Source organism: Manihot esculenta, chromosome 16, assembly GCF_001659605.2.
Source record: "Manihot esculenta cultivar AM560-2 chromosome 16, M.esculenta_v8, whole genome shotgun sequence".
Classification (NCBI taxonomy): Eukaryota; Viridiplantae; Streptophyta; class Magnoliopsida; order Malpighiales; family Euphorbiaceae; genus Manihot; species Manihot esculenta.
In genome coordinates this window covers 3,997,956-4,011,422 of record NC_035176.2, presented here as the reverse complement: position 1 = coordinate 4,011,422, position 13,467 = coordinate 3,997,956, and the positions used below count along the sequence as shown (strand labels likewise).

At 29.4% G+C, this 13,467-nt stretch overlaps 1 protein-coding gene across 2 annotated transcripts; it reads left to right on the top strand.

Annotated features, from left to right (window-relative positions):
- The first annotated feature begins 560 nt into the window (after positions 1-560).
- On the top strand, positions 561-4,215 carry LOC110603457 (MLO-like protein 6). 2 transcript variants are annotated; one of them, XM_021741192.2, is made up of 13 exons: positions 561-1,095; positions 1,183-1,240; positions 1,313-1,467; positions 1,585-1,701; positions 1,926-1,986; positions 2,300-2,388; positions 2,502-2,576; positions 2,673-2,761; positions 2,856-2,905; positions 2,998-3,038; positions 3,249-3,458; positions 3,534-3,662; positions 3,746-4,215. In XM_021741192.2, the coding sequence occupies exons 1-13, from the start codon at positions 973-975 to the stop codon at positions 4,115-4,117; spliced, it is 1,569 nt and encodes a 522-aa protein (XP_021596884.1). In that variant the 5' UTR covers positions 561-972; the 3' UTR covers positions 4,118-4,215. The 2 variants fall into 2 exon arrangements, with proteins under 2 accessions (XP_021596884.1, XP_021596883.1); XM_021741191.2 differs by having other exon boundaries at positions 3,249-3,662.
- The last annotated feature ends 9,252 nt before the right edge of the window (positions 4,216-13,467 follow it).

Below are 13,467 nucleotides of genomic sequence, written 5' to 3'. Positions count from 1 at the left end.
AATTAAAATTTTGGTATTTATAAAAATCAAACTGAACCATTTTATTCAGAAATCAAATTAAATTGAACTGGTTTAATTCGATTCAATTTGATCGATTTGAATTTTTCATAATTTTTTTTATTTTTTATACATTATTTTTAATATTTTAAAATTTAATTAGAATATTTTAATCTTAATATTTTTATATTATTAAAAATAATATATTATTATTAATCGTTTGATTTGATTTTTTTTTATTTTTTTATTAAAATTAAACTGAATGAAAATAATTTAAATTTTTAAAATTAAAAATTAGATCGAATTGAAATAAATAAAAATTAAATTATATTTTTAATTAATTTAATTCAATTAATTTTTTGTGAACCGCGTTCGTAGGCCACAGTATGCGAAAAGTGAGCTAAAGTAATAAACAAATGAAACGTGTGTTAAAAAGAGAAAAAGTACACGAGTTCATATGCTAGTGCTGCTTACACTTGTTTGAATATAAAATAAACTTTATGAGAAAAATATAAAATGAACTTCAAATTCCAAAAATCAAACCGAACTAAATATAGCAAACATGCAGCACCATATATAAAGCTAGAAAGCAAATGACAATTTTAATTTGTCATGTAGTCTTTATAACACGTAATTGATTCCGTTGCATGTCATTTTGAGGTTATACCTTGCGAGCCCAGTTGCTGAAACTTCCTCAATTTTGACTAACCAATCACCATTTCTCACTCTCAAACTAAGGACCCAGATCGACGAGATACTTATTCTCTCTGTTGTTTTTTATATTTCACTCGTATCTCCACCAAAAGGAATCACCACCCAGCAGGAGTCTTGCACAAAGATCAGCTTCTGGGACGCAGATTCTCTTTTGTTGACGCCTCTCTCCTCTCCTCTACATTAAAAACAGGAAGCCAGAGGCAATTCAGTTCCAATTTGCATACCTTCAATATCTACGAGAGATAGAGAGGAAGAGATCATATGGCTGAAGAGGTGGAAGAACGAACTCTCGAGACGACACCAACATGGGCTGTGGCCACTGTTTGCTTCATTTTGATATTGTTATCAATTACAATTGAGCATTTGCTGCATCTTTTAGCCAAGGTACGTTCATGCAACTGATGCAAGAATTAATCACCCACTATAATGCATACAAGTTCTTTTCATCATTACTTGTTTGTGGGTTTGTAGTATTTCAACAAGAGAAAGAGGAAAGCACTCATACAGGCTCTAGACAAGATCAGATCAGGTGAATTGCAATGATTGTTGTTATTAATTCATGGGTAATTTACTGATTCCCTTCTAATCCTCTCTTTTGTAGAACTGATGCTATTAGGTTTCATGTCATTGTTGCTAACTGTGAGCGAAAAGCCTATAGCAAATATCTGCATCCCAATGAGCGTTGGCGAAACTTTTCTTCCCTGTGGCAGCTTGTCTTCCAGTGAGAATGAGGAAGAAACTAAATGTGCAGAACAGGTAAATTAGATTTTTTTTTTCTTTTACTCATTGTCTTAAAATACAGTAATGCTTTTATAGTTGCTTCCATCAGTGAAAACTAATTAATATATTGTTTTTGTCTGGATATTTAAACAGGGAAAGCTCTCTCTATTGTCAAGGTCAGGTGTGAGAGAACTCCAGTTCCTCATCTTTGTGTTGGCTTCTTTTCATTCTTTATCAAGCATACTCATATTTGGGTTAGGGATGGCCAAGGTAACTTTCTCATTAGGTTAAAAACCTGCGTGTTGTGTTTGTCGTTTCTTTTCTTAGTATTAAATTTGGGTTCTCTTCTTTTATTTCCAACCTCTTATTGACTTGTAAAAAAGATAGGGTGAAACTTCTAGACATAAAGACTACTTCAAAATGAAAATTTTGGATTCTTGGTTTTTGGCATGGGACATGACTATAATAATATATATCACTTTGAAATTTCTCAGATGAGGAAATGGGAGTCTTGGGAAGCAGAAACAAGAACCCTTGAATACCAATTTTCAAAGGGTAAGCTTCAATTGACATACTCACATTTGGTTTTCTTTTGTTTCTATGTGCTTTAATTTTGGATTCTTACATTTGAAGATTAGAAAATTCTTACTTGAATTCGGATGTTTGCACACCCTTAGACTCCTTATTCTAGAGCTTGTCAATATTATGAACCTTCTCATTAATTAATAATTCCTCAATTTTAATAATAATTAAATATAATGAGAGCATAACACTTCCAAGATAATATATATATATATATATTTCAATTTATGAAAAGGAATCTCAAAATTTAGATTCTAAAAAATTGTCTCCGCCACCGTGTGTTCAGATCCAAGGAGGTTCCTGCTCGCTCATCAAACTTCATTTGGCAAGAGACACCTGAGATACTGGAGCGAACACCGCCTTATTCGATGGCCGGTCTGTGTTTTTTTTTTTTTTTTTTCTTAATAATTTTTTTTTAAAAAAAGAAGAATATTATATTTTTCCCATGTTAAATACCTATGTCTGATTCATAAATCTAAATTTTGCAGACATGCTTTCTCAGACAGTTCTATGAATCCGTCTCTAAAGTTGATTATCTCACTCTTAGACATGGCTTCGTTATGGTATTACTCTCAATTCATTAACAATAATATTACTTTTAATTAATGCAAAAATTTATTTAAATTCTGTTTTTGAGTCTCTCTAATATGGTCTGCCAGGCCCACTTTGAGCAAGGAACCAACTTTGATTTCCAAAATTACATTGAAAGAGCTTTAGAAAAAGACTTTGGGGTGGTGGTGGGGATAAGGTATACATGTCTATCTCTGTACAGATAATTGATTTTTTTTTTTAAAAAAAAAAAATTAAATTCAAATCCATGATGTAATTCTTAATTTTTGCAGTTTCTGGATTTGGGTATTCTCTGTTTTTTACATATTCTTCAATGCACAGAGTAAGATCAAACATGCTTAATAATTATTCCTCATAGAAAACATATAAAACTCCATATGATGCTAATTCAAGTTTTATTCTCTGTTTCTGCAGAATTTCACAGTTATTTATGGCTTCCATTCATCCCTTTAGTGGTAAGAAAATAACATATTTTACGGTATTTAAGAGTTAAAATTAATAAAATATTAATTAATAAAATTTTTAAAATATTAAAAATATTTTAATATATTTTTTAAAATTAAAAAACTAATTAACTGAGTTTCCTCCGTGAGTAAATAGTAATTTTTTCTATAAAAATATATAAATCATGAAAATGATAGAGAATTGAAGATTGGTTTTTGCAGCTGTTGTTGTTGGTGGGCACAAAACTGCAAGGCATTATAACTGCAATGTGCATAGACAGCCATGACAAATCCCATGTTGTTCGAGGAACTTTGCTAGTTAAGCCCAGCGACCACTTCTTCTGGTTCGGCCGCCCAAAATTGCTCCTCCACCTTATACACTTCATATTGTTTCAGAACTCCTTTCAGCTGGCATTCTTCACCTGGACTTGGGTACTTAATCATTCACTTATGGGTTTTTTCTTAAAGAGAATTCTGATACTGATATTGATTCCATTGCATTTACAGTTCAAATTTGGTCTGAGATCATGTTTCCACAGAGAAACAGAGGACATTATAATAAGGCTTGTCATGGGAGTTTTGGTGCATTTCCTTTGTGGCTATGTGACACTTCCTCTGTATGCTCTGGTCACACAGGTAGTGTTTGTGGTTATGTCTCTGAAAAAATTTTACTGATTCTTTATCAGTTTGAAGAAGTTGATTAATGTGGGATTACACAGATGGGTTCGTCGATGAGGAAAGCTGTTTTCCCCGAGGATGTAGTGGTGGGGCTTAAAAGATGGCGAGCCAGAGCCAAGAAAAACCTGAAAACGTCCAACTCAGTTGCTACTTCACTTGATAATTCCCTTCACACTTCACCTTCGTTCAGAGTCGATACCTCGTATTCTTTCGAGTTTAGTAGCCCCTCGGATGTTGGTGAACATGTTGCCATTAAAGTGATAAATGGAGGAGGAGGAGGAGGAGAAGAAGAAGAAGATGAAGAAGATGAAGAAGGGAAGGAGAAACAAACTCAGGATGAGCATCAGAGAAATGATTCATTTGCTGGGTTTGCTTCCAATTTGACATTAGTTTTAGAAAAACAGAGGAGTTGATGAGTTTTAGTTCATTTATTTGTACAGAAACTATTGATATAGGCAACGATTTTATCATTCATTCACCAGTCTAATAGTGCAGCGCCATTTTTTTTTCTGCACATTAATGAAAATTCCATTAATAAAATCTCAATCCCAATTTAGGACTCAATTGATTTTTTTTTTTAAAAAAAAAAATCAATACTTATATTTGAAACGATGATGAGTGATGCTTAAACTTAACTATTTGTTTCTAATAATAAAAAAAATAAAAGAAATTTATTAATATGTAATGTTGATTATGAAAAAATATATATATTTTTTATTAATGAGCTTCACATTTCTAATTAAAAAATTACTATAGATTAGAAAGACTAATAATTCAAGTTATGTTTTTTTTTTTTTTTTTTCAATAAAGAGATAAAGGAATTGGAAGAGTTGAATCCCATGGTTTTTTTGTTCAATTTTGATATCGTTATTACTGATCTAAACTTATGACATTTAAATTATGTAATTTTATTTGCAATTGAATTGTGAAAATTAAAATGAACGTTAAAGTTTTGAGAATCAAATTAATATATTTAAAAATTTTGACTTGGATTAGAAGGTGCTTAAGAGTTGAAGTCTTTTAGTTATTTATTAAAAAGAAATTAATCGTTAAGTTATTTTGAAAAACAATGGCACTTTGTGCTGAGTAGAATTGATCTGATTGGTCTGTCTTCATTTTTAAAATGTAGGAGTGGGTATAATTTCGAGTTGAAGTTTTTCATCTATGTATTTTCAGATATTCATTTTTATAGTGAGAAAGGAGAAATTAGTTACTATTATTATTATAAGTAATATTTATAAATAATGCAAACCCCATGTTCTAAAACCTCAAAAATAAAATGTGCTATGATAACTAATGGCTTCGGATCGTCGGCCTACTACAACCCAAATTAAAGAGGTCTAAACCAATTTAATACCGGCCCATAGTGCATTAAATAGGACAAAACTTATACCAACTGTGGTTTGATTCCAAGGGCCAGATAAGGTTCGAATGAGTTCAGGGCAATCAGACCCGACTAATTATCAACCTTCGTATAAAAATAAAACTCACAATAATATGGATCATGTTCAATGAATGCCAAAAGAAATTAAATAGCCGCCTGACGAGGATCAGGACATCGTACTCACAAACAGGCTATCCGCGTGAAGGTGATAGACGGGTAAGGGTGTAGGACGGTGGAAGCACACCCTAAAAGAAAAAAGGAAGGGAAATAAAAAGGGGAAACAAGAAAAACAAAGTTTTACTGGAACATACCTAATCCCAGACCTATTTTGGATCTCCAACTATCAATTGGTATTGTCTATGGGAATAAAGAAATCTTAATGTCACCAAAATTCTCATTCAACTACTAAAATCCACATGGCTAACCTTGGAGAAAACCACACAGGGCTCACTCAAAACGACTTGAGCTCGACGCAGGAAAGCCCATTGTTCTCATTTTCTAGTCTGCCAACTCTAGCAAACCCATCATTCGTATTACTAAACCACTCACCAAACTCGACTATAGCCACACCCCATACCCCACCGTCAGGTCAGGAACTCCAAAATTTTACAGTAAAGAGGCTTTATTGCCCCTCCAAATAGGCTAACTATGATGGAGGGGCTCAACAACAGCGAGTCTCAGCCTATTCATAACTGCCAGGATCCAGCAGAGCAGCAAAAAGACAAGAGAGGAGGGCGAAGAGACAGAGACAAAAAAAATGAACCAATGGCACGATTTCAGAGCAGGGTGGTAAGAGACCTCATAGAAAATAATGTGGAAGAAAGTTTTTTGTCCAACCCTGATGAAGAGTCAGAAAGTGAGGAATTGGGAGGAAGTCGTTGGCCCAGAAAATAATGATAAGAAGTTAGAAAGACTAAAGGAGCAGTTGTTGATGGAACTCGAAGCCAAAGATAATATCGGTCTGATGTTGCTGACCTCATCGCCATTTGTCAAAAGGATCTAACTTGAGACTATACCGAAGAAATTCATAATGCCGATATTGGCCATGTATGATGGAGCAGAAAACCAACGAGAACATGTGTTAAACTAAAATATCTTCTCCGAAATCTTTTCATTGTTGTTGTGATTGTGTGTTTTTCAAGAGGTAAGCCTGTCGCTTTTGGGCTTAATATGGTTGTATGTGGTTTGAGTTTTGATTTTAGAAAACATGCAAGAGATTGTATCTTTTTCTTCTTTTATGAGTGAGTCTTGAATGTCTATGCATTATGTTGATGTTTTGATGTTTTGCTAAATGCATTTTTAACCTTAGATTAGTTTTAAGTGTTCTTGGTGTTTTGAGTTGTAAAAAGTTTAAAGTTTAAATTATGTTTAAATCAAGTTTGAGACATGTAATATTGATCATTCTGGAGAATTTGATTAGAGTTTTAATATGAGTTTTATATTTTCAGCTATGATTTATGCATATGTCGAATTTTAGTTCATGAAATGTAAATATTTCTATATGCTTGTATGATCATGTATATAATTATATCAAGTATAATATGATGCATAGTAAACTTGTTACGGATTTTGGCAATTTTAAATCAGATCTAAATTATAGCACTGATAGCGATCTGATTTTCGAGTGATTAGAAGTTTATACAATATGAAATGCTGACCTGAATTAAAAAAATTTATATATTCATGATGATATTTTAGGTATTTAAAATATTTATTTTACTTTTAATCGTTGAATAATGAAATTATGAATGAAAAGATCTCTAATTTAAATGGATTAATTATATAAAAATTTAAGTATTTAATTTAAAAAATATAGAGATTAATATATTAATTATTTTAAATTTTAAAAATTAATATATATATATATATATATATATATATATATATATATATATATATATATATATATATATATATATATTGGATATCAACGAATTCTCTTATTCTTGGAGAAGAAAAAAAAACAAAATGTGTCAGTGATATTTTTCTAGCAATTTTATATATCTGCAGGACCTTGATTTGACAGGTAAATGGAACAGTGCCGTTTATTTCAATTCTAATCGTGGATGTCTTGGAAAGTCTGAAATTGACCCAAATAGAGTTTGTGCATTGCATGGTGATTTTCAAAAGCATGTTTGTTTTGTTTTTTAAGATGAAAATCCTCTAAGACTAATGGGAATATGAGTAGGCAAGTCAAAGTTTTGGACTTCGCCTAGTTTGCTTTCTCCCATCTTCACTTTTATGAATAAGGGACATGAATCCAAAATTTCGATCACGAGACCCTTAATGGACTTATGTTTTTATAAAATTACAAATTTAATGTTTATTTTTTACAATATGATTAAAATATTTTTATATTTTATAAAATTAAAACTTTTTATTTAATTTATCTAAAGAAAATAAGTTAATTTATTTAATTTTAAATTTATTTTTATATTTTTTATTTTTTTATTTTACCTATTTTTATTGTTTAATTTCTATAATTTTAATTATAAATACTATTTAGCTCTTTTAATTAATTGATTAACTTTTTTTAACGACAATAATTAAAACGTAACTTTATGAATTATAATAATATTTTAACTAAATTTAAAAATAATAATTAAATAATGAATTTTGATCTACCTGAGATTGTTTAAAACCAAAGTTACACAGTTTAGAGGTTAGCTTGATATTCCATTATCTTTCAGCTTGTTTGAAACCATATAAACTCTTTACAAATTTGCTTACTTGCCCTTTTTTACGTATTGCATAACTTTTAGGGGCTTGCATATATAGATCTTTTTCTATGTGTCCATGAAGATAAGCGTTATTGATGTTCTGTTGATATACCTGCCATGTTTTAGTAGGTGCTATGCCGAAAACACTATCATTGTTCTAATTTGGCAATTGGAGAGAAGCTGTCATAACAATTAACCTTAAGCAATTGGTTGTACTCTTTCACTACCAACCTAACTTTGTACTTGTCTACAATACTATCTACACTGTATTTAATTCTAAAAACTCATTTAGATGCAATAACTTTCTTCCCTGTAGGCAAATCAGTCAGAATCCATATATTCATATTCTTTAATTTTCCAATTCACTTTGCATAGCATTTATCCAATTAATGTCCTTTTTAGTTTCAAAATAAGACTTAGATTTGATTATAGTAGATAAAGCAGCTACAAAATTAACGTATTCATGATTAAATTCAGGTGAATCAGTGAAGAAGGTGAATGAAGGATAAAGTGAAGTGTCTATTGTAGAACTTAAGGTAAGTTTTCCTTTTGTAATCTGGGCAGTATAATTATTTAACCACTGAGGTTTTGCAACTTGTCTACTGCTCTTCTTATTGTTAGTTGTGCAATTGGTATTGGACTTTGTATGGTTATTTCTGGTTCTTGGTGTTCTTCCTCATGTGAAGTTTCTGAAATTATATCACTGGGTTTCATTTTTTGTATGAGTTTAGGTAGAGGTATAGGGTTGGATGAAAAGTCTTCATGTGAATGGTATGGATAAGTGTTTTTATAAAAGACCACATCTCTAGAAATGAATATTTTTTTTTATTTTTCAAATCATATAATTTGTATGCCTTAGAACCCGGAAATAAACCTTAGGAAATACTTTTGAAAACTCTTTCTTCAAACTTTGATTTATGTGGCATAGTATTTGTTGTAAAGCACAACTGAGGGAGTGCTTTAATGATGTGTGTAGCAAAAAGAATGCACTCACTCCAAAACACTTTAGATAATTTGGACTCAAACATGATAGCTCTTGCCATTTGGAGCAAGTGTTTATGTTTTCTCTCAACTACTTCATTTTGCTGTGAAGTATATGGGCATGATTTTTAATGCAGAGTTCAATTATTTATAAATTTTATGCCATTGTCGGATGTGATTATCTTCACACATTTATCAATCTAATTCTGAATCATAATGAAAAATTCCTTTAAAATCATGTGAACATTTAATTTTTCTTTTAAGAGATATATCCAAGTAAATTTAGAGAAATCATCTACAATAGTTAAAATCTAAATTGCACCGGTAACTGATTTTATTGAATATGGTCCCCATAGATCTATATGAATCAAATAAAAAACTTGTTTGGTTGAGATGTGACTTTTATAAAAATAAATTATTTGTTGTTTAGCCAGAGGACAGATATAAGAAATGTGAGATTGCCATAACTTATATTTAGATCATCAATATGGAGTAATTTTTTCTTAGAGGTATAGCTAAGTATTGAATGCCATAAGGAATACAATTGAGAATGAGTGTTTGAAGAAACTTGATTACTAAAAATAGACTTGAGGTTTTCTAGATTAATAAAGGATCCGGAGCAAAACACATAGAAATCTCCATGCATTCTTGCAACTGTCATAATAGTTTTACTCACTAGGTCCTGCAAAAGACACTTATCATATAGAAGGTCCTGCAAAAGACACTTACCAGTGTTATTAAAATCAGTATTTCCCCCATTTTGCTCTTCCTTTTATTTCTCAATACTTAGAACCATTGAATAAGCTCTGTTTACATTAGATAAGGGCTATATGATTAATATTTGGTCCTTGATATGATCATAAGAATCAAGGAAACCCATTAAAAACTGTATAACTTTATTTCCATTTTTCAATTCACTAATTATTTTGGCAGAATCACAAGAGGAGAAATTCTTAGACAATCTAATTCATCTCACAGCCTTTTAAGTTTAGTAAAATAAACTGTAACAAATATTGTTAAGGAATTGATTTCTCTTTTGATCTGAAAATTAAAGGTCTGGATTTGGAGTTTTCTAATTCCCTTCAATGAATCCCAGCTTATACTTGGCTTGTAAAGCAATAACAACCGCTTTACTCCAAGATAGATAATTTGTGCCATCTATGTGCATATCAATCAATTGCATTCAAAGGTTATCAAAACTCTTAAGGGATATCAAATCATTGAGGGCTTTTTCAGCATCAGATTTATTACTAGTTTCAGCCATTTTGGTTTTGTAAGTTTGGTTAAAAAAAAAGGTTTCTATTGGATTTACTCCTACTCTTCTGCCATGAAGAAAAATACAGGAAGAAATAGTGTTTGATAAAAAGTTGATATCTTATTTCACTGTGCACCTATTTATACAAAAGAATGGATAAATTTTTTTTTTAAAAAAAAGAAGAAAACAGACATGCCGGCTAGCTATTGTACAGTTATACAACAATGTCATCGTTTGCTTTATTCTTTTCAATATATTATTGTAAATGAATAAATTTTTATTGTAAAAGAATCAGTGAATATGTCTCAGTGATATTTTCTTGGCAGTGAAAGGAAGGAATCGTCACCCTCTGCCTTGTCGTGTTCCTGATTTGTCTGGCAGGATCCAAATCTCTATGGTGATGTTTGCTGCACATCCTCTTTGTTTCTATGGCTTTGAAAGTGATAAATGAAGAAGATTTTATCTTATGCTGATTGTTGAGTTCTTTTTCTTTTTCTTTTTCGTGGCTAATGTTGAGTAGAGAATGTATAAGTATCAATATGTTGTGGATTTGATTTGTCCCTTCAACTTCAAAACTCTAATTACTTGAGCTTGATTTTGGGTTGGAGTTCTTGTATGAGTTTTTGGATCTATGTTTTCAATGGAACGAAATGGGTTTTCGGGAAAAAACAGTGCCTTGTATTTCAAGTTTGAACAGTGGGTGTTCGAAAATCAGAAGTTGACCCAGAATGGAGTTTGTGCATTGCATGTGATTCTTTTGTTTTTGCTGGAGACTAATGGGAATGTGAATTGGCAAGTCAAGATTTTTCACTTGGCTACTATGCATTTTTCCTCTTCATTTTTATTAAAAGGGGACATGAATCCAAAATTTCGATGACTACACCCAAATCAGTCTATCATCTGCACCCTTATTGGATATTTTTAGAGAAAAAAAAAAAGAAAATAACTAAAAAAATTTATATTTTGATAGTTTATTTTTTTAGAAGACAATTAAAATATTATTTACTGAACAATCACCAAAGAATTAATAGATTCAATCATCATCATCACCAGTTATGGTCCACTACCATCAGAAATTTGATCATTCTTTCAATTTTTATGGCTTAAGGTAACATATACAGTAGACTAGGGGTGAGCTTTCGGTCGGTTCGGTTCAAAACCGAACCGAACCGAATAAACCGAAAACCAAAATTTTAGTGTTTATGAAAACCGAACCGAACCGAACCGGTCTGATTCGGTTCGATTCAGTTCGGTTTGATCGGTTTCGATTTTTAATATTTTTTTTATTTTTTACACTTTATTTTTAATATTTTAAAATTTAATTAAAATATTTTAATCTTAATATGATTTAATTTCTCTATCTTATTGAAAAAATATATTATTATCACTAATCGGTTTGGTTTGGTTTTTTCAGTTTTTTCTAATCAAAATCGAACCAAACTGAAATAATTGAAATTTCTGAAATTAAAAACTGAATCGAACCGAAATATATAAAAAATCAAACCAAATTTTCAAATCGATTTGATTTGATCGATTTTTTCGATTTAAACCGAATACTGCTCACCACTACGGTAGACTTTTGATGGACCCATTGTTCACAAGTTGGTTAATCCGCTTAACCACATATATGTATATTTACTGAAAAATTAGCCGGTAATAAACAATTAATCTTAAATTTTATAAAAATTTAAATTGAATTTAATTTTTATTTTTAACGTGGATAGAAATTTATAATGATTTTTATGAAAAAAAATTTTGAAATACAAAATTAAAAATTATAATGAGGATAAAAAATCTACCATATAATTCGAGAAGAATATTTTACTTTTTAAGATAATAATTTTATATTTTAATTATTTTTTTTAAATATTTTTATAATTTTATATATTAAATTTTTTTATTATAGCATTTTTTTAATTATTTAAGATATTTTTTAATTTTTTAAAAGTTTTAATATTTTTTTTGTCTATATTTTTATTATTTTATTTTAATTAAATATTATTAACTAAAATTTTTGATAAATTTAATCAGTTTTATATCGATTTTAATTTGTAATTTGAGTTAGTATTTTCTCAAAATTTATTAACTTTAAATAGATTTTTTTTTTTTTAAGTTACTACTTATTAGGTAAGATCCGCGTAAAGCTGACCCGACCAATCTACCTCAAATTTCAAAGTAAACTGCCGAATTAGCAACCTTTTCTCTCGTATTTCTGCTAATTTTCCATAGTCTATTTTTATAATTAATTATATTTGAGCTTGATTGGAAAACTAATTAATAATTCCAATTCAATTTCATCATCGTATAGGTCAGCAAAATTAAATAAACATCCCACATGCACCTTCCTCTTTAAAAACCATATATCATATCCAATAATCACTATATCATAATTAATAATATCATCCTTAAAGAGGCATTGGTGAAAATTGCATACATAAAATTTAATAAATTAATTTTATATAAAATATAAAATAAAAAACAGAGGAATACCCATTTAATTTTTTTTAAAAAAGTATTTTAATAAATAATTGAATCAAACCAAACCCAAAAATCATACTAGTTCTATATATCTTATAGATAATCTATCGGTCATATTTGAATATTATTTTTTATGTATTTTAAGTATTTAATATTTTAATAAAATATATTTATTTATTTTTAATATTCATTTAATTGAATTTCATGTAAAGATAAAACTTATAAAATTATATTATTATGTAAAAATAATAATAATATAATTATAATTATAAAATTTCTATTGTATTTAAATAATATTCGTAAATGTTTCTAGTCAATGTTCTTATTATTATTGGACAATGATTAGAACGTTAAAGATTAGTACATATTATATTCTTTCATTTTTAAAAACAATTCATCTTATAAATTGAAATATACGAGATTTTCAAGACTAATATATAGTTACTTATTTTATAAATAAGAACATTGAGCTGGCCTGCCTGAAAATTCTATATGAAGAATTATCTATATCTATGGATTACTCAAGTGATAGTTGTGTAAATAAGCATTTGACTTCAAATCAATAAGTCATCTTATAGAACTTTTATGCTTTGATTCATCCGACATATTATTTTGTACATGAGTAATAGATGGGATAAATTAAATATAGTAGAAATTGTATGAAGGTATTTATATGATTGATATAGGATTCGTCATCATAGATTAATTAGGGAAATGTTCCATTTGTTCACTACTAGTATTAATTATGAAATCTTTGTGTAAGGTGGAATGAATTAGTAAATTAGATTTAGAATTTCATTCAATTAGTGAATGGATACTGCAAAGGGTACTAATATGATTTAATATAGCAGACACTCTATATTTTAATTGTTAAATCGAGACATTAGTGATGAAATTATATTAATTACATTAAAAAAAACCATACACTGAGAACATTCCAAATAT

What these genes read in the sequence shown, in the direction of transcription:
- LOC110603457 (XM_021741191.2), top strand. Translation starts at nt 973, where the DNA reads ATGGCTGAAGAGGTGGAAGAACGAACTCTCGAGACGACACCAACATGG. An exon ending in ACCGCCTTATTCGATGGCCG is followed by an intron (nt 2,389 to 2,501) that starts GTCTGTGTTTTT and finishes TAAATTTTGCAG; the next exon opens with ACATGCTTTCTCAGACAGTT. An exon ending in TTAGACATGGCTTCGTTATG is followed by an intron (nt 2,577 to 2,672) that starts GTATTACTCTCA and finishes ATGGTCTGCCAG; the next exon opens with GCCCACTTTGAGCAAGGAAC.